This window comes from Ambystoma mexicanum, chromosome 11 (genome assembly GCF_040938575.1).
Source record: "Ambystoma mexicanum isolate Mex_15411 chromosome 11, UKY_AmexF1_1, whole genome shotgun sequence".
Classification (NCBI taxonomy): Eukaryota; Metazoa; Chordata; class Amphibia; order Caudata; family Ambystomatidae; genus Ambystoma; species Ambystoma mexicanum.
Window position 1 is genome coordinate 182,815,561 of NC_090934.1, and position 19,136 is coordinate 182,834,696.

Below are 19,136 nucleotides of genomic sequence, written 5' to 3' on the forward strand. Positions count from 1 at the left end.
CCCCCTCCTTACTATTATAATAATACCCCAACCTCAACAAAACACCCCAAAAAATAAAAAAAAAGGATTTCTGGCGATGTAAAATCTGGCGATGAAAAGTACCACGACCAAAAATAGGTCGGCGAAATGCGTGTATACCGTAGAAACATATCAAAACCTAAAAAAACATATCTGTGCTGCATCTACCCAACTGGGCTTTTGTGCTCAGAAGAATGTGCCCCATTGGTTAAAGAGCTACATAAGTTCAGGTAACATTATTTTGCTGGGTGTGTCTGAGCAGGGTCTATTTTTCCTCCTGTCTGCAGCGCGCCGATCCATGTTGTGATTGAGGTACGAACAGGCAGGGTGGCTGGTGAGTTTGGCCAATTCAGTTGATCAACCAAACCCACTGATCAGAAGGAGGTTCAATGACCAGAAGTAAGCTCATTGGCCACAAGCTCGTCCACTGGCCGAGTGCGAGACACTGGCTGGAAGCAGGCAACTAACCAGAAGCAAGACCATTGACTTTAAGCAAGACCATTGATCATACTCAGGCCCTTGACTATACAGTCAACCCAAAACCCACCTGTTAATCGCAGGCTGTAGGTCAAGCTCCAGCCTGGTCTGCACGGCCCGGGCAATGCTGCAGGAGAAGCTCAGGTTCAGGGGGTTCACTCGCACGATTTCAGTCAAAAGAGGGTGCACCTGGAGAACATTGGAGTACCTCACATAAGAAGTGTTCACCTGGAAGGAGAGATTGAGAGTAAGACCCCTGGCCTCTTCCGTGTGTTGCATGGGTACAGAAGTGGCATACAATGTATTGTCTTTCAAAATGCAAAACAGAAGGTGTCTCCCACTTGTTCCTCACCCCTATGGTCACCTAAGCGCTTTGAGGTAGCCACACGCCGGCCATGGGCGCTCTGCAGATAACCACAAATGAATTTTAAAAGAAGGAAATTATAAAGGCCTCCCCCCAAAAGCAAGAATCTTTCCAAAGTATATACAAATGTGAAATGCTGAGAGCAAATGTTTAATTCAGCTTTTGCTCCATCTCAGTAGCGAAGAACGTCTATGATTACAAGTGACACTAAACAGTAACAAGAAAGGGCAGGTGAACATCCAAATGCATGTTTTGAAGGATATTGCGATCAGGTAATAACTTGAGTGCAGTTAGGTGGGAGGGGGCACACACAAGGCTTAACTGCCCTTAGCCTTTGTTAGCACCCTTTGCTTTTCTCAGGACTATTAATAATGGTTGAAAGCACTTAAGCCACTTTAATGCCCTCACCCGTGGACATGGTGCTGAAGTGGGCAGCATTTTACCATGCACAATTGGATGACAACAGTTTGAGCATTTAAAAGGTCAAATGGGAGAATACATTTTTCTTTCTCCATGTAATGTTGGTGCATCATTAAGAATAACAGCCAAATAGTGCAACTCCGCATTCCAGCTGTGAAGGTGAACTTTAAAACAGGGAGGAGGCGTCCAGTCCTCTTCGGTTCCATGTGTTAATTACTCCGCAAATTGCCACACAAAAATATTGCCGTATTGTTGCGGCGATATTAAGGCATGGAACCTGCGGGGGACACCCCCGCAACCCCTGTATTCTTTTAAAAGGGGCGGGGGTCACCCTTGTAACCCCTTCTCCTAATATTATGCCCACCAAAAATATCGCCTATGGCCGCTCCCGACCACCGTACATACGCCGATATTTTTGGTGGGGATAATATTACCTGATACGGTCTTCTTCACGCTCTCACCTACTCTTGCTGCCAGAAGTGTTCCTCTTTTTTGTTTTATGATATGATATGTTATTTAAAACGCACTTAATACCTAGAGGTTTTTAAGCAGGGACCCGGGTATCGAACCTGCATTGCTCCGTGTTGTCTTATTTCCAAGGCCAGCCCATTGCCCCTGGGCTATCCTCCCGAGATGACCCTTTTGGTTTTTATTTGTACTGAATGAGGGAGTGAATGAGACAATTTATATTTCATTTCTATAGCTCCCATTGGGAAGACTTAATTGCCTCCTGGTTATTTTTGCTTTTTTTCATTTTAGTTTTGGTATTTTCAGTAAGCATGATTCTTACAGCTTTATTTTCAGTAGTGCTTATTTTTGCTGAGCTATTTTTACTGTGTTGTTATATTATGTTATTTTATTTATAAAGCGCCAAAGCCCTAGGAACCTATTTCCTAGCTGTGTCAGAGGTTTCTTTGTTAAGTTTATGCTTAAGGTATTGAGTTCATGCCTGTATTATATATTTCATTTTCAATTGTCTCTCTATTATCTTCGACCACCACCGCCTGTGCATCTTAATATATAATGCCTGGAACCCTGGTGTTTTTAGGTCCACGATCAATGCTGGTCTCTTACCGAGATCTCATTACCACACCATCCGACCATTAGCAGGACCTCGAGCGTTAAGACAGACTTGTTGTCCTTGATGCCCTGGGACCAGAGGTTGCAGCTTTCGTTGGAGTTCCTCAGGGCCATGCTGGAGCCATTGTAGCCAAAGCTCTCGAGCAGGCACCTACTGATGGAAATATTCATCGTGGCACCCCGACATGTGACCACGGGCTGGAGGTCTCGGCGATCTGGAAAAAAAACAAGTAGTAAGTAAGCATTACCCCGATTATCTTTTACAAACCATCATCTTTTTGGCATGACCTCCGCAATGAACAGAGAAGGTTTCAAGCATCTGTTGGTAACCAGCAACTGGTGAAGGTTAGATTCGTACCTGAAATTGCCACTGCAAACTAGTGGTCTGTGGCTTTCTGAATTATTTCTGAGATATCGAACGTGCTGTCCCCCAAACTCTAGGAGCGAGTTATAAATAGTGAAGCCTGTGATACCCCCAAAGGTCAGACCAGGGTGGGATGAGAAGAGCAGACAGACAGGTGGAGTGGGAATATGGGGTGCCTCTGAATCATCATGTCTAAACCACAGAAAAGGGAGTCCCGGAAAGAGGTAAAGGAATCCGCAGTCACAGACACATTTGGGGCCAGGCCATCATAGATGAATCTGAAATCAGACTGTTGCAAACTCCCCTGAGATCCAATGGTCGAGATTGGACTGCCACGCCCTTACCTTAGACCAGTCTGGTACAGCCGCACCTCAGATCCCTTTGCCATAAACTCACATGAACTCAAAGTGCCAGGTTATAAACTGAGATCAGGTGGTCACAGATTCCCCCCATGATCAGATGTCACAAACGCCCCAGGGTATGCAGTTTTATAACGAAAATGTTATAAAGAATGAACATATATTGAATCCTTTATAACAGAACATTTTATGAAGAATGCACTTGGGGGTGGGGTATTGTGGGGAAACGTTTGGGGTGGGTTTATAGGGGTGTTTCGAAATGGGAATTTGGGGGATCCCCCAAAAAAGAAAAAAGAAATGTGTTATATTTTTTGTTATAAAAGTTTCTTTATAAGTGCATTCTTCATAAAATGTTTTGATATAAAGACATGTAACCACTCCCCAGAGATTCAACATCATAGGATCACACAAGCAGGTGACTCCAGGGCAGAGCCTCCTCCAATACCCCCAGGAATCACTAGTTCAATCAGAGATGGCCGGCCCCCCATCGCCTAGAGAGATCATAAGGTGACATATGACAGGTTGGAACCTCAAGATCCCGAGGTCTCATTGGGTGACATCAGAAAGGGCCAGGCCCGCAATATCCAGAGGCAGTGCTTAATTTATGAAAAAGGTAGTGCCACAGCCCAAATATATTTCAGCACACCTGTTACGATATGGGGCCGGGCAAGCTACAAGTCCACTGCTGCCACCACCCGCACATGCATCCCACCGTGTCAGCATATTTGGGGTTAAAGCTGAAACTCTCAGCGGCTCATTCTGGATGATGGATGCACTACCCAAGGAAAAGGTGCATTTTACAACATAACACAAAATACAGCCCACTAGGAATGTCTTGAAATAAGAGAAATAGATGAGTGTTTCTTTAAACACAACATCATTGTCAACATTTTGCTTTGATTCTACAAGTTTCAAGTGGAACATGTTGACCATCTACCCACAGAAAAAAAGAGCAAACATGATTTATTCCTTTAGAAAATTGACGAACAAATTCAGGAAAAATCATTACTGAACTGATGAACTTGCCTGTCAAACACTGCAGCTAGATGATCTTGTCTGGGCTGGCACTCATGACAAGCACTTCTCTTTGGCAGTGCCTTTACCCAGGCACTGTCCCTGTGTTGGTGCTGCTGAACGTTGACTGTCCTGCTATTGCCATCTCACACTGCTGTGGCAATGTTGCTGGTTATCTCAGTAGCAGAGCCCCATTAATGCCATGCAGGCTGACTGAGGCACTGTTGCCATGCCCAGCACAATCACCTAGCACCAATTGCCATCTTCCAACTCATGGTTATCCATAGAAATTGATAACTAGTTCTGCCCTACCCACTTGGGTCATCAGGTTCATGAATAACAAGTAACTCGCCCGGGAGGCTGTTGCTTGTGAGACTATGACTGACTGACAGTTAAAATATGTAAGCTGCCAAAACACTATCTCATAATCAAAATGAGTCTGAGGCAACAAGTGTCAGGGCTTAGAAATAAGTGCTGGGGCTGAGCAGGGCCGGCCTTAAGGGCAGCAGCGCCCTGGGCGAATTGGTGCCCCCCCTCGCCCACTGCGCGCCCCTGGTTAACAGGGGGCGGGGCAGAAGGGGGAGGGGCCAGGATGAGGCACTTTTTTTTTACCTCCTCGCTCCGGCGAGGAGATTAAATAGGGCGCGTTAGCACCCCATTGTCATTAAATGAGCCCGCCGCCGCGGGTTCTTTCAGTGACAATGAGGCGCCTGCCATGCCTTCTGCCACCACACCAGCTTGGGGGAGCCCTTGAAAGACTCCCCGAGCTGGCGTGGTGTGGGGCTAATGGTGCCTTTTCTTATGAAAAGTGCCCGCGGCGGAGAGGCGCATTTAACACCCGCCGCCGCGGGCACATTTTACAGTAAAAGACTGCCTGCTGCGCCTTCCCCCGCAACGCCAGCTCGGGGAGCCCTTGGAAAGACTCCCCCGAGCTGGCGTGGTGGGGGCTAATGGTACCCTGAGGGGTTGACACCCATGCCAGTCGCCCGGCTCACCCCCCCAAGGCCGGCTTTGGGGCTGAATCCCGGAAAACACCACCACAAATGAAGCACTGTGCAGAGATGATATGTGGAGACATCAGAAAAAATCTGGACTCTCGGGTATGATTAGGTGACATCTGAAAGGACTGAACCCCAATATTCCCAGGTATTCCCTGACACCAGAAAAGGACTGCACCCCAAAACCCTCATCATTCGGAGACATCAGAAAGGGGCTGGACACTTTCTGATGTCATACTAATGATAAGCCTCAGTTATCAGTAGGTGACATCAGAAAGGGCTGTAGCCCAACACCATCACGTATTATTAGATGCCATGAGAAAGGGTATGGGCTCCAACAACCGAGGTGCAGCACTATGTGACCTCAGAAAGGGCCTGGTCCCTAACATTCTAGGTAACTTTATGAGACACCAAAAAGGTGATGACCACCAAAAGGCCCCTGGTATGAGCATGTGACACCAGGCAAGACCTGATTCCCAACATACCAAGGGTTGGCATTTGGCAGAAAGAAGGACATGACTTCCTGCAGGTGGCATGAAAAAGATGTGACCCAATAATTACCAGGGAAGTGCATGTGGCACCAGATACAACCTGACCACAACACTGGCAAGTAAAAGTAGTAGCGGCGAGTAGACTTACCCAAGAGTCGGTACATGGTCCGATTACAGCGACACTCTGATACGCCATTGATGTCCGTACAGATCTCATCACTTAGACACTCTGGGGAGCACGATGGTTCCACTGCAAGAGAGAAGAGGCAGCAGGATAATGGCAAGAGGGAAGAGACTGTAGGATAAGGCGGAGATCTCTCTGTGGCATGAGAGAAGAGGCAGCAGGATAATGGCAAGAGGGAAGAGACTGTAGGATAAGGCGGCGATCTCTCTGTGGCATGAGAGAAGAGGCAGCAGGATAATGGCAAGAGGGAAGAGACTGTAGGATAAGGCGGAGATCTCTCTGTGGCATGAGAGAAGAGGCAGCAGGATAATGGCAAGAGGGAAGAGACTGTAGGATAAGGCGGAGATCTCTCTGTGGCAAGAGGGAAGAGGCAGCAGGATAATGGCAAGAGGGAAGAGACTGTAGGATAAGGGGGCGATCTCTCTGTGGCAAGAGAGAAGAGGCAGCAGGATAATGGCAAGAGGGAAGAGACTGTAGGATAAGGGGGCGATCTCTCTGTGGCAAGAGAGAAGAGGCAGCAGGATAATGGCAAGAGGGAAGAGACTGTAGGATAAGGCGGAGATCTCTCTGTGGTATGAGAGAAGAGACTGTAGGATAATGGCAAGAGGGAAGAGACTGTAGGATAAGGCGCAGATCTCTCTGCGGCAAGAGAGAAGAGGCAGCAGGATAATGGCAAGAGGGAAGAGACTGTAGGATAAGGCGGAGATCTCTCTGTGGTATGAGAGAAGAGACTGTAGGACAAGGCAGAGATCTCTCTGTGGCAAGAGAGAAGAGGCAGCAGGATAATGGCAAGAGGGAAGAGACTGTAGGATAAGGCGGAGATCTCTCTGTGGCAAGAGGGAAGAGGCAGCAGGATAATGGCAAGAGGGAAGAGACTGTAGGATAAGGGGGGGATCTCTCTGTGGCAAGAGAGACGAGGCAGCAGGATAATGGCAAGAGGGAAGAGACTGTAGGATAAGGGGGCGATCTCTCTGTGGCAAGAGAGAAGAGGCAGCAGGATAATGGCAAGAGGGAAGAGACTGTAGGATAAGGCAGAGATCTCTCTGTGGCAAGAGGGAAGAGACTGTAGGATAATGGCAAGAGGGAAGAGACTGTAGGATAAGGCAGAGATCTCTCTGTGGCAAGAGGGAAGAGACTGTAGGATAAGGCAGAGATCTCTCTGTGGCAAGAGAGAAGAGGCAGCAGGATAATGGCAAGAGGGAAGAGACTGTAGGATAAGGGGGAGATCTCTCTGTGGCAAGAGAGAAGAGGCAGCAGGATAATGGCAAGAGGGAAGAGACTGTAGGATAAGGCAGAGATCTCTCTGTGGCAAGAGGGAAGAGACTGTAGGATAAGGGGGAGATCTCTCTGTGGCAAGAGAGACGAGGCAGCAGGATAATGGCAAGAGGGAAGAGACTAGGATAAGGCGGCGATCTCTCTGTGGCATGAGAGAAGAGGCAGCAGGATAATGGCAAGAGGGAAGAGACTGTAGGATAAGGCGGAGATCTCTCTGTGGCATGAGAGAAGAGGCAGCAGGATAATGGCAAGAGGGAGGGAAGAGACTGTAGGATAAGGCAGAGATCTCTCTGTGACATGAGAGAAGAGGCAGCAGGATAATGGCAAGAGGGAAGAGACTGCAGGATAAGGGGGCGATCTCTCTGTGGCAAGAGAGAAGAGGCAGCAGGATAATGGCAAGAGGGAAGAGACTGTAGGATAAGGCAGAGATCTCTCTGTGGCAAGAGGGAAGAGACTGTAGGATAAGGGGGGATCTCTCTGTGGCAAGAGAGACGAGGCAGCAGGATAATGGCAAGAGGAAAGAGACTGTAGGATAAGGGGGGATCTCTCTGTGGCAAGAGAGAAGAGGCAGCAGGATACTGGCAAGAGGGAAGAGACTGTAGGATAAGGCAGAAATCTCTCTGTGGCAAGAGGGAAGAGACTGTAGGATAAGGGGGAGATCTCTCTGTGGCAAGAGAGAAGAGGCAGCAGGATAATGGCAAGAGGGAGGGAAGAGACTGTAGGATAAGGCGGAGATCTCTCTGTGGCAAGAGAGAAGAGGCAGCAGGATAATGGCAAGAGGGAAGAGACTGTAGGGTAAGGCGGAGATCTCTCTGTGGCATGAGAGAAGAGGCAGCAGGATAATGGCAAGAGGGAAGAGACTGTAGGATAAGGCAGAGATCTCTCTGTGGCAAGAGAGTAGATGCAGTATGATAAAGCAGAGACAACCTGTTGCAACTGCGGGAGAGAATTCACAGCAGGATAAAGCACCAGGCAGCAGGGTAGGAAAAGAGACAGCAGGAGTGCGAGACAACCCCAGTTGAAGAGAGAAGAAACAGCACAATGAAGCCACTTGGATCAGAGATCTCAGAGACAGTAGAGCAAGAGTCAACTCCAGTGGTATAGAGAGCAGATGAGGAACCCAGGCCAACTCCACCAGTTGAGAGCACAGATAGAAGTGTGAAGAGACCGCTCCTGGAAGTGGGGCGAGACAGCTGGACAACACATGCACTGGATCAGATGCAGCTGCCCTGAAAGAGGTGGGACAGTGGGAAGAGACAGCGGGACTAATCATTGTGTGGCAGGAGAGAAAGATCCTCTGGAAGAGAGCACAAACAGAATGAGGAGATGGTGCCCATGGGTGAATGGCGTGGCAGTGGGAGGACACAGCTACCCCGAATGAGAAGAGACAGCGGGATGCGGCATAGGCACCTCTGGAAGAGCAAGGAGACAGGAATGCACATCGGGTCCTGGTAGAAGAGAGAGCTGTTCTGGAAGAGAGCATAGACAACGCAATGAAGAGGCAGAACCACTAGAGGAAGACAGTTGGAAGGAAGGCCCTTTGGAACATAGACCTGGTATCCAGAAGAGAGGAGACGATGAGACAGTTCCACTAGAACAGAGAAGATGCTGCAGGATGGGAAAGAGACAGCTGCCTGACAGGCAGAGCTGCAGAGGAAGCAAGTCATCAAAACAGAGACTGTTTCACTGTGAGGCCGGGAATGGAGAGGAGGGGATTCACTGAATGAGTGTTGAACATGGTGTCTGTGAGAGCTAGCACACATTGCCCAAGTGTCAGGAGAGAGGAGCAGCTGGCAGTAAAACCTCACAAGATGAATTGAAAACAGCGGTGAGCACTGAACTCTGACCACGTGTTGTCATCACGCCTGCGTCAGCCGCTTCTCTTACGTTACATTACGTGGATTATAGTGCGCATACTTCTGACTCTTCTCTTGGTGGCCTTCTATGCTAGGGGTGGGCTTATTAGAGGAAATGGTTGCTCTGGGCGTGGCTGACACCTCTGGGGCATTCATGAAGGAAATAAGGAGCGCCGGGCAGACAGAAACGCATGTAGATTACATTATGTTACATTTTGAAGTGCAGTCTGTAAAAAGGGTAGTTCTTGATAAAAGTGTGTGTTAAACATTGCATAATGCCACAGATCTGCGCCATTTCACTTTACTATAATGCATCTCATAGAAATGCAACAAGCAACTTATCAAATGCACTGCCCCACAGGACAAAGGCAATTTTCTAGAGCAACAATCTTGTGTTTGAGAAACCTTGGTTATCCGCAATGGGCCTCATTAGGAGTTTGCCGGCACCCTTGTTTCCGGATTGGCAAACTCTGAGTCTGCCTGCCATGGCCGCTGTGCCCGACAGGTTGGACCCTGCCGGACACAGCGGCCATGATAGGCAGACCGGCCACAGAAGCACCAGCACCGTTAGCAAAAGCGCTTGTGCTTCTGTGTCCCCACTCCCATAGAATGGGGACTTACATTTTACCAGTGCCTGACTTCCCACCCCGCCGGAGTTGTAATCTCCCAGTGATGGCGGCCTGGTGGTGCAGCAGCATGGTTGGAACTGAGGTGAGCTTCCAGTGATGGCGGCCTGGTTGCGCCTGCGGCATGTGAGGAACTGGAGGTGAGTTTCCAGTGATGGCAGCCTGGTGGCGCTGCAGCATGTGTGGAACTGGAGGTGAGCTTCCAGTGATGGCGGCCTGGTGGCGCTGCGGCATGCGTGGAACTGGAGGTGAGCTTCCAGTGATGGCGACCTGGTGGCGCTGCGGCATGCGTGGAACTGGATGTGAGCTTCCAGTGATGGCGGCCTGGTGGCGCTGCGGCATGTGTGGAACTGGAGGTGAGCTTCCAGTGATGGCGCCCTGGTGCTGGTGGTGCTGCGGCATGTGTGGAACTGGAGGTGAGCTTCCAGTGATGGCGGCCTGGTGGCACTGTGGCATGCGTGGAACTGGTGGTGAGCTTCCAGTGATGACGGCCTGGTGGGGCTGCGGCATGCGTGGAACTGGAGGTGAGCTTCCAGTGATGGCGGCCTGGTGGGGCTGGGGCATGCGTGGAACTGGAGGTGAGCTTCCAGTGATGGCGGCCTGGTGGGGCTGCAGCATGCGTGGAACTGGTGGTGAGCTTCCAGTGATGGCCGCCTGGTGGGGCTGCGGCATGCGTGGAACTGGAGGTGAGCTTCCAGTGATGGCGCCTGATGGGGATGCGGCATGCTTGGAACTGGAGGTGAGCTTCCAGTGATGGCGGCTTGGTGGCGCTGCGGCATGCGTGGAACTGGATGTGAGCTTCCAGTGATGGCGGCCTGGTGGCGCTGTGGCATGTGTGGAACTGGAGGTGAGCTTCCAGTGATGGCGCCCTGGTGCTTGTGGCGCTGCGGCATGTGTGGAACTGGAGGTGAGCTTCCAGTGATGGCGGCCTGGTGGCACTATGGCATGCGTGGAACTGGAGGTGAGCTTCCAGTGATGATGGCCTGGTGGGGCTGCGGCATGCGTGGAACTGGAGGTCAGCTTCCAGTGATGGCGGCCTGGTGGGGCTGGGGCATGCGTGGAACTGGAGGTGAGCTTCCAGTGATGGCGGCCTGGTGGGGCTGCGGCATGCGTGGAACTGGAGGTGAGCTTCCAGTGATGGCGGTCTGGTGGGGCTGCGGCATGCGTGGAACTGGAGGTGAGCTTCCAGTGATGGCCGCCTGGTGGGGCTGCGGCATGCGTGGAACTGGAGGTCAGCTTCCAGTGATGGCGGCCTGGTGGGGCTGGGGCATGCGTGGAACTGGAGGTGAGCTTCCAGTGATGCCGGTCTGGTGGGGCTGCGGCATGCGTGGAACTGGAGGTGAGCGTCCAGTGATGGCTGCCTGATGGGGCTGCGGCATGCGAGGAACTGGATGTGAGCTTCCAGTGATGGCGGCCTGGTGGCGCTGCGGCATGTGTGGAACTGGAGGTGAGCTTCCAGTGATGGCGCCCTGTTGCTGGTGCTGCTGCGGCATGTGTGGAATTGGAGGTGAGCTTCCAGTGATGGCGGCCTGGTGGCACTGTGGCATGCATGGAACTGGAGGTAAGCTTCCAGTGATGATGGCCTGGTGGGGCTGCGGCATGCGTGGAACTGGAGGTCAGCTTCCAGTGATGGCGGCCTGGTGGGGCTGGGGCATGCGTGAACCTGGAGGTGAGCTTCCAGTGATGGCGGCCTGGTGGGGCTGCGGCATGCGTGGAACTGGAGGTGAGCTTCCAGTGATGGCGGTCTGGTGGGGCTGCGGCATGCGTGGAACTGGAGGTGAGCTTCCAGTGATGGCCGCCTGGTGGCGCTGCGGCATGTGTGGAACTGGAGGTGAGCTTCCAGTGATGGCGCCCTTGTGCTGGTGGCGCTGCGGCATGTGTGGAATTGGAGGTGAGCTTCCAGTGATGGCGGCCTGGTGGCGCTGTGGCATATGTGACTTGGGTGACATAGCTTATTCTACTTTCACATTTCAGGTGGCAGTCACTTTGCTGGTGTTTGCTAAACATGCCTCAATGCTCTGACCACCAGGATGTTAGACTGTGCGGCACTGTTACCTCCTAGCACGGGTGAAATGCACATGCAGCTGTCTGCATCTTGGAGAGTTGTCTGAACAGGAGGTGAACTCCAGGTGAGGGCCACACGATGGCGCTGTAGCATGTGTGATTTAGCTGACATGGATTATTCTACTTTCACATTTCAAAAGGGAGTTTTTTACCCAGCCTTTTATAGACCCAGCATAACGTTGCTGGTATTTTCTAAATAGGCCCTAACGCTCCAACTACAAGGATGTGTGACTGCACTGCACTGATGGCCCCTACTAAGGGGGAACAAACATTGAAGTGTTTGGGCTTGACATACTGCCCTCTTCAGTAACAGGTTATATTGTAACACAGTGGATGAGCGGTGCTTTTGCTTAGGTACTGTGACTATATTTCCATGTTAAACAGTCTTGATCGCTGCATTATTTGCATAACACACAAGCTCGGTACTGAACTCATGCCTCAATTCTCCCGTGACAGCGCTCGCTCTTCATCCTGCAGGACGGCTGCAAGAACAGCGCAGGATGTGGCAGGGAGAGCTGTGCACCAGTCTCGTCCGTGTGAGAAAGAGCGTGAAGGTGGCCGGCACTATTACTGCAGTGCACACCTGCTGTAAACCCGCAGCACTGCGCCAAGCTGGGTTCTATTTGAAAATGATCCTTTTGTGCAAACCTGATATTTTGGAGATGAAACCTCGCATTGAAGCCGTCAGAATCATTGGAGGCTGCAAAGTTGAGAGCAGAGAGACGTTTAAAATCCGAGATTAGGAGCGCGTCTTAAAAGCGCCCATGTGTGTGTTTGTTTCCTGTGGGAGGTCGGGCGACAACCATAAGAGTCACTCGCTCACTCTAGAAGTGTTATCACCTTCATGTCTTTTCACAGCGGATCCTCCACAGCAGGCACTTGTTCAAATAGAAGGATTTAGAGCTTTTCCGTGGGTATTTTGTGTTTCAGCTCCCTGTTGGCTGGCCATCTCGTGATTATCAGCAGGTATGTTTGAAGAGGAAAACATGTGTCAATGAGGAAGAAGCTGGTCACACTGCCCACAGCTCACTTATTTGGTACATTTTTTTCTAATGATGGGTCAGAGGATTTTTAGTTAGGCCACACCAGGCAGTTTTTTCCTGTGACCTCTTCAAGGCCATATATCACTTCAGGTCATTTTCTGTGGTGACTGAAGACCAAAGTTCATGTGACATCATTTCATGGGATATCGTCATCATGCTAGTTCTATTTTTGAAACTTTAAGATTCCTACAGATTTCTGGTCACAGAATGTTGGCATGTATGTGTGATGCCAGCACTTGAATACTGAAGGCTGCATCTTCCTTGTGATGACGAACAGTGGCATGCCAGGTTTCAGCATTTGCAGCTGCACTTAGCATCTGATGCCAGTACCTCTGTCTGTCACATTGCACCTTGCATACAGTAGTTATGCCTGGGTTATAAGGCATCGCGTGACATGAACCGGCAGTACTCTGGCATTTGATGCTGCATGTAACCACGGCGAGGGTGTATTTTGCAGGCAGTAACCGCACCTGGCTTATGGGACTTGGCCTGGTTTAGAATGGCAGCAACTGTGCATGTCAGCCGGAACTGGCTTAAGATGACTTTGCCTCTTGCAAATAATTGCTGCACCTCTGGCACCACAAGGCCTCAACCATGTATTCACATGGGCACTAATTAAAATAACCTTTTGTCTGCTCATATAACCTTTGTATTGTATTAAGTTTACAAAAACTCAGTAAATGTTTACATCAGTGATGTTTCTTCCTGCTACTCCACGGGAACCAGCATTCGTGTTACATCATTATCTGAGATGTTGGGGGTCAAAAGGTCATTTCACGTCACTTCCTGTGATATGATCAGATTCATGATGTCAGTTCCCCTGGCATTTTGTTGAAATCATGTCCCTGCTGTGTATGTGAAGAATATGTTATTGTCTGTAAAAAGAGCTTGTCAGGGTTAGAGGTGAAGTATTTATAAATGGCATGAATTGTTCATGGTGTTTTGAATAGTTATGGCTTGCGAATATTTTTTGGGCTTTGAACAAGGCCATGTTTCTTTGGACTTCTCCAATTTCAGATTGTCTGTTTCTAATTTTCTTAATTTCATTAGGCCACCAAAGGCCAGAAAACAAGCAGACTTTAAAGAGCCACGAGTCTCTGTAGAATCCTGTGGGCAGTTGGATCTTAGGAGCGGCTAAGAGATGCAGATCGACCACCTCCTCATACGCTCTGAGGGTAATTTTCTTGCATATCTGGGACCTCTTACCCATTTTACGATGTCTTACTGGGACTTAATGAGCGTGTGTCAGTTTCATCTTTGAGATCAAAGGTATGTAGTTACACATACTTTCAGAGCAGGAACACAGTTGCAGAACAGGTAGGGCCTGCTTCTGACAACAGGCATAAACATGGGCACTCGAGGTGGGCCTGGCTGCTCTTTTCGACTGTCAATATCTGTTTATTTTATATCTTTGTATCACATGTGTATATTAAGAAAAGTACCAATCTTAAAAACAATGATTAAGAAAACAAGCTTCTGATCAACACAATCCTACCATGAACAAATCCTGTTTTTTTGATTGAGGATACAATTTTAAGCTAGATTGGTGCTAGGTGATATATTTAATGTGCTGTTAAGTGTACATGTCTGCTTGGTTGTAGGGTTTATATATGTCTTGTAATTATTGATAAGGTGTAGAGTGATCTTAGAGGACGGTGAGGCATTAGAGTAGGCCTGGTGCTCGAGTTGGGTTACGGTTAGAGTCTTGGCTCAGACTTACCTGAGCAGCAGGATTGGGCCGGGTGCCAGAAGAGCCCACTTGGACAGCAGGCGCTGGAGTTCAGGACACACCCGGTGGTCTCATCTGGAACGCAGATGGTGTTGTTGTCACTGCACAGGCATCCGCTGCCAGAGGTGCAGTTTCCAGCACAGTAGACTTCAGCGCAGAGGGGGGGAAAGGCATCGCCATCTGCAGAGGCAAGCAAGAGCAGGGTCAGCATCTGAAACATCAGATAATATGGAGGCAAATATGGGCTCCGAACCCATGCAGGTCATTGGCTGCCTGCTCTTAACACACATATCTTACAAGGCCTCAGGCTTTAAGCTTACATGCCAGCAGGAATCATCTTGAAGGAAGGAGAAGAGGACTCCTCGAGTGTTATGACCTTCTCCATTTCTTTAGCAGGGACTTGGCTTTTTGGCTGACTACAACCTCTAAAAAGGCGTTCGAACATGGGGTTAAAGTGTTCCTCATTAACCATTTCAGGGAGTACAGATAAATCTGCAATGAAAATATGAATCTGTTTTCTTTACAGTGCTAAACCCCTCCCCACCTTTAAGTCAACAGAGAAGAAGCTCATTTTTGGGAGAGTAGTGAATGCTTCTTGAAATGACGACCCCACTGAAGACAATGGGTGACATTTGACCTTCTGGGGGAATGAACATGAATCCAGACAGGGTGACACACCACATATGAGGAAGAGTTATGATATTAAATGATAGGTTATTTAAACCACGCTTAATACCCAGACGTTTCTAAGCGTGGACCCGGGGATCAAACCTGAGTTGCTCCGTGTCGTCTTGCTTCCAAGGCGAGCATGTTGCCCCTGAGCTATCCCCCGAAACACCTGTGCTATCCTCCCGAGAGTTGCAATGTATGTATGTATTCTCGACTAAAGCCTCGGTTACTGGTGGTAATGGGGTTATATTTTCTCCTTATTTTCGGCAAATATTTAAGGTTCAAATCAGTCTTGTTGGGAGTATTTTTGTTGGCGATTGCGCCCGTGCTCACGTTGGATTCATCAATGTGCTTTAATGCTTGCGCCCTGCCCGGCTTTGGAGAAAAGGAGAGTGTGGAGTCGAAGACGACACCAGGGTTCTTAGCCTCGCAGGTGGGAGCAGGAAGAGTGCAAGGGAGGCAGGCCAGAGAGTGGCAGGAAAGAAGGGTGCAGGTGTGCCGATGAGGAGAATCTCTGTCTCACTGGCATTAAGGTAGAGATCATTGGTGGCACACCACTCATGGATAGCAGACAATCAGAGATGAGAAGGTGAAAAGGTGGCAGAGGGAAGCCTCAAAACGAGCTGAGCGTCATCCGCGTAGCACTGAAAATTAGAGCAGAGAGCAGCAATGCGGTGCCCAAGGGGTGCCAGGTACTGGTTGAAGAGCCAGGGAGAGAGGGTAGACCCCTGGGCAACACCACAGGTAGAGAGTGAGATAGATGAAAGGAAGGAGCCAAGTTGGGCCTGGGAGGGTCAATCAGAGAGGAAAGAGGTCAGCCAGGCCATGGCCTGATCGTTGATTCCAAGGTTATCACTGAGACGGTTGAGCAGGGTGGCATGGTTGACAGTGTCAAAGGCAGAAGGGAGATCAAGTAGAATGAGGACAGAAGGGATGTTAGAGTCAAGGTTGGAGAGCAGGTCTTCACGGATGGTCAGGAGAGCAGTTTCCTCCGTGCTTCTGTCAGCTCTAAAGCCAGACTGATGGTCTTGGAGACAACCAACAGTATCAGTGTGAAGGTTAAGCTGGGAGATGGTAAGCTTTTCCAGGAGTTTGCCCTTGAAAAGAGTGATGGAGATCGGGCGATAGTTAGCCAAGCATGAGGGGTCGGCTATGGGTTTTTTGAGAAACTCACAGCTGACATTTCAGTACATAATGTATAGATTTCAGTATGCAGTACATGCATATATGAATCTTGAATTATGTCCCAACGCCCCCCCCCATACCTGTTCCTCTACCTCTTCTTCTGGTTTCGAGACGAGGAAGGGAATCGTTAACGTTTCTATGTCCCCAGTCACACCAGTCCTTCCTGAAAGACTGCTCCGGAGTTCAGCTCTCACGGGGTCAGAGGGTGCTCGGATTGTCTTGTTTGTTACGGCGTCTTTGAGTAACCTGGCAACCCACACGCGTGACGCATACTCTCGGAAGTGCTGTGCTGCTGTTACCGTGGACTGTGACTGCAGATTCTATGTTCGTAGAAAGCCCGTCTTGTATCTGCTTATAGGTACGCCTTCTGCGTGGACCCTAATGTTAGTTTTAAGGCTTTCTCTGGAAAGCTCAGCTTGTAACAGGCTGGGAAGTCTGTGTCAAACTAGAATAGGTATTTTTGTCTTTTTTTGCCCTTTTTTGTACTTGTACATTTCATGCAGTGCATTTGACCCGAATATTGACCTTTGGAAATGTACCATACATGTTCTAAACAAATAACCATATGACTGCCATTGTCCCACCTTTCTCTCCAAAAATTCTTTAAAAAATGTACTTACCAAAGCAGGGGGCGGCTCCTGCAGAGAAGAAGCAAAGGAACAACTTTAGAATTTCAGAGCGAAGACATTTTTTAAAGGGGACGTAAGTGCTTGGCACACCTTCCCCTATTTATGAATAACATGACACACACATAATAGCTGAATATCGTTTGAAATTAATGCAACTTGTGCTATCATCCACATGAAGGATACCAGGCTGAGTCGACCCTGCTGAGATTCAAACTGCCTACCGGAAGGTTAACCAAACAATATCCCTGCAGCAGTCACTCAACCCACCGAGTTTCATTTAGCCACCTTATTTCTGGCTCCAGTGGGTGGGGCTTACTTCTAGGCGGGAAAGAGTGCAAGTAGGCAGCGTCATAGCTCCATGCTTTAATATCTTGTAGCAAAATAATGATAAAGTAAGTTATTGATTACAAAATAATGCAAGACAAAATATTGCCTTTCAGATTGGATAAGGGGCTGAGGTACATGGAGGCGCAAACCGCGCACCTGTAGGGGCTCTCTCTGGGCATAGAGGCAAGCTGTGCCCGTGTGAGGGAGGCCATGGCATATGAGGAGTAGGGCAGGGGCCTATAGCTCAGGGACGGGGCGAGGGTGGTGCTACACGCACAGGCAGCCGTGGGAGCTCTGAGAACACGGACAGGCTGGTGGAGTGACCTTGAGGATTGTAAACTCCCATTCACTAACAAGCAGCGCGAGGTGCAGCTCTACTGGGCACACACTGCTAGCTCGCGCTGCCCCCCACTCTAGTTTCTGCAGCCTGTCATGCTGCCATGATGACTTGATAACAGTGCTACATACATCCACGAACAGATAACCGCACCCCAATAGCCTCTTGTGTATTTGCCCCCCCTTCATTGACACCTCGCCCCACAACTTCCTAAGGCCGTGCCTTGCAGTCACACAGTACAAGTTCAACGCAGCATAACCATATCCTGGACCCCAGCCCCTCCTCACCTGCGCCTCCCAGCAGCGCGGCCAGCACCACTCCAAGCACGGGATTCATCGGGGAGCGCGTCTCATCCCAAGCCCGGGAGCTGGGGGAAACGCCACCGCGAAGGCTGGGTGCCTGGGAGGGTCAGCAGTAGGGCCTGCAGTTCAGCTGGGGTTCAGCCCCCTCCTGTCTCCAGCACAGCAGCCCGCTTCCAGGCTCACCGCGAGCTGCTCACTGAGTATCCACGCAGCAGTGTCAGCCTGTTAGTGACTTTTCGCCTGCATAGATGACAGCTGCCCCGCCCCCACTCACCTGTTCTACAACATAGCGAGCCAGGAGGGCTTCCTGCTACCTGGATCACCCGGTTTTATGGTATGTATGTGTTTTTTTTACTTTTGAGTATCTGTTTCACCTTATTGGCTTGATTTTCAACTTATAGTATTGCTATGTTTTTCTTAAAACAGGCCAAGGCAAGGCTACATTTTAGTTTTGGCTGAAAGGTTGCAAAAAGCAACTTTGCCAGAGTATTCCCCTGTTCATGGGCTCTAGGTTTGGTGTAAGGATGCTTTTTAGTTCAGCTCCTTTTTACTTTGGTCTATCGAAACTATAGCATTAGAGTACAGATAGGGAGGAATCGCATATGAGAGGGACACACAGCTTGGAGGTGCTGCTTGGTTATTTGCCCACCCATTGACTGCCCATGGCTATGTTAAACCCTATGGCCATTCCCACCCAGTTCCTGCCCCTCCCTGCCCAAAACACCTCCTCATGGGAACTCTTTGAGCTCGCTTTAATCAAGCCTTACTCTCAAACTTTGCACTCAAAGGGCCTGCCACTGATTTTTCAAAGCAGTCTTTTGAGAATTAATGGGCCTCATTATAAGTATGCTTGTCCAGAATTGTGCCAGTAATTCCATTTGCCAGTATGTTTCCGGACCAGCATACTTCACGTTTGCTGGTGAGGAGACTGATTTACCTCCAGCCAAAAACTGGAGGTAAGGCAGGCACCCCACTGGCAAAAAACAGCTGGTATTACCAGCACTGGTATTACGAGTCGATACTACCTTAAATCTCCCCATGGAGTCCTATAATAATAATAATTTGGCATTTATATAGCGCTACGACCCCTCAGGTATCTGAGCGCTGCTTATTATTACCCACGGTGTGTGGTGCACGGATGTCAACGCAAGCGCTCTCCTCGCTGTGCCACTTGACCGGCTTAATGGACCTCATGGGAATGGGGATTAACAGCCCTTCCTGCCATTTGTAATCCGCCGGTAATTCCGGGAGACCAAGTGGCGGGAACAGTAATACAGTTTGGGGGTATCCCGGCAGGATGCCACCAAACTTAATTGGAATTATAA

General features: G+C 49.5%; 1 protein-coding gene across 2 annotated transcripts in view; it reads right to left on the bottom strand.

The window, feature by feature from the left end:
* Nucleotides 1-18,026, bottom strand: part of LOC138503198 (uromodulin-like) — a 40,148-nt gene extending 22,122 nt beyond the window's left edge. For both annotated transcript variants that reach the window (XM_069622753.1, XM_069622754.1), the window contains exons 1-6: nt 17,797-18,026; nt 16,837-16,854; nt 14,354-14,542; nt 5,734-5,835; nt 2,354-2,574; nt 566-723 (exon numbers count right to left, since the gene is read on the bottom strand). In XM_069622753.1, coding sequence (XP_069478854.1) covers nt 566-723; nt 2,354-2,574; nt 5,734-5,835; nt 14,354-14,542; nt 16,837-16,854; nt 17,797-17,845 — 737 coding nt within the window. In that variant the 5' untranslated portion in view covers nt 17,846-18,026. The remainder of the gene's footprint in view (nt 1-565; nt 724-2,353; nt 2,575-5,733; nt 5,836-14,353; nt 14,543-16,836; nt 16,855-17,796) is intronic.
* Between the last annotated feature and the right edge of the window lie 1,110 nt (nt 18,027-19,136).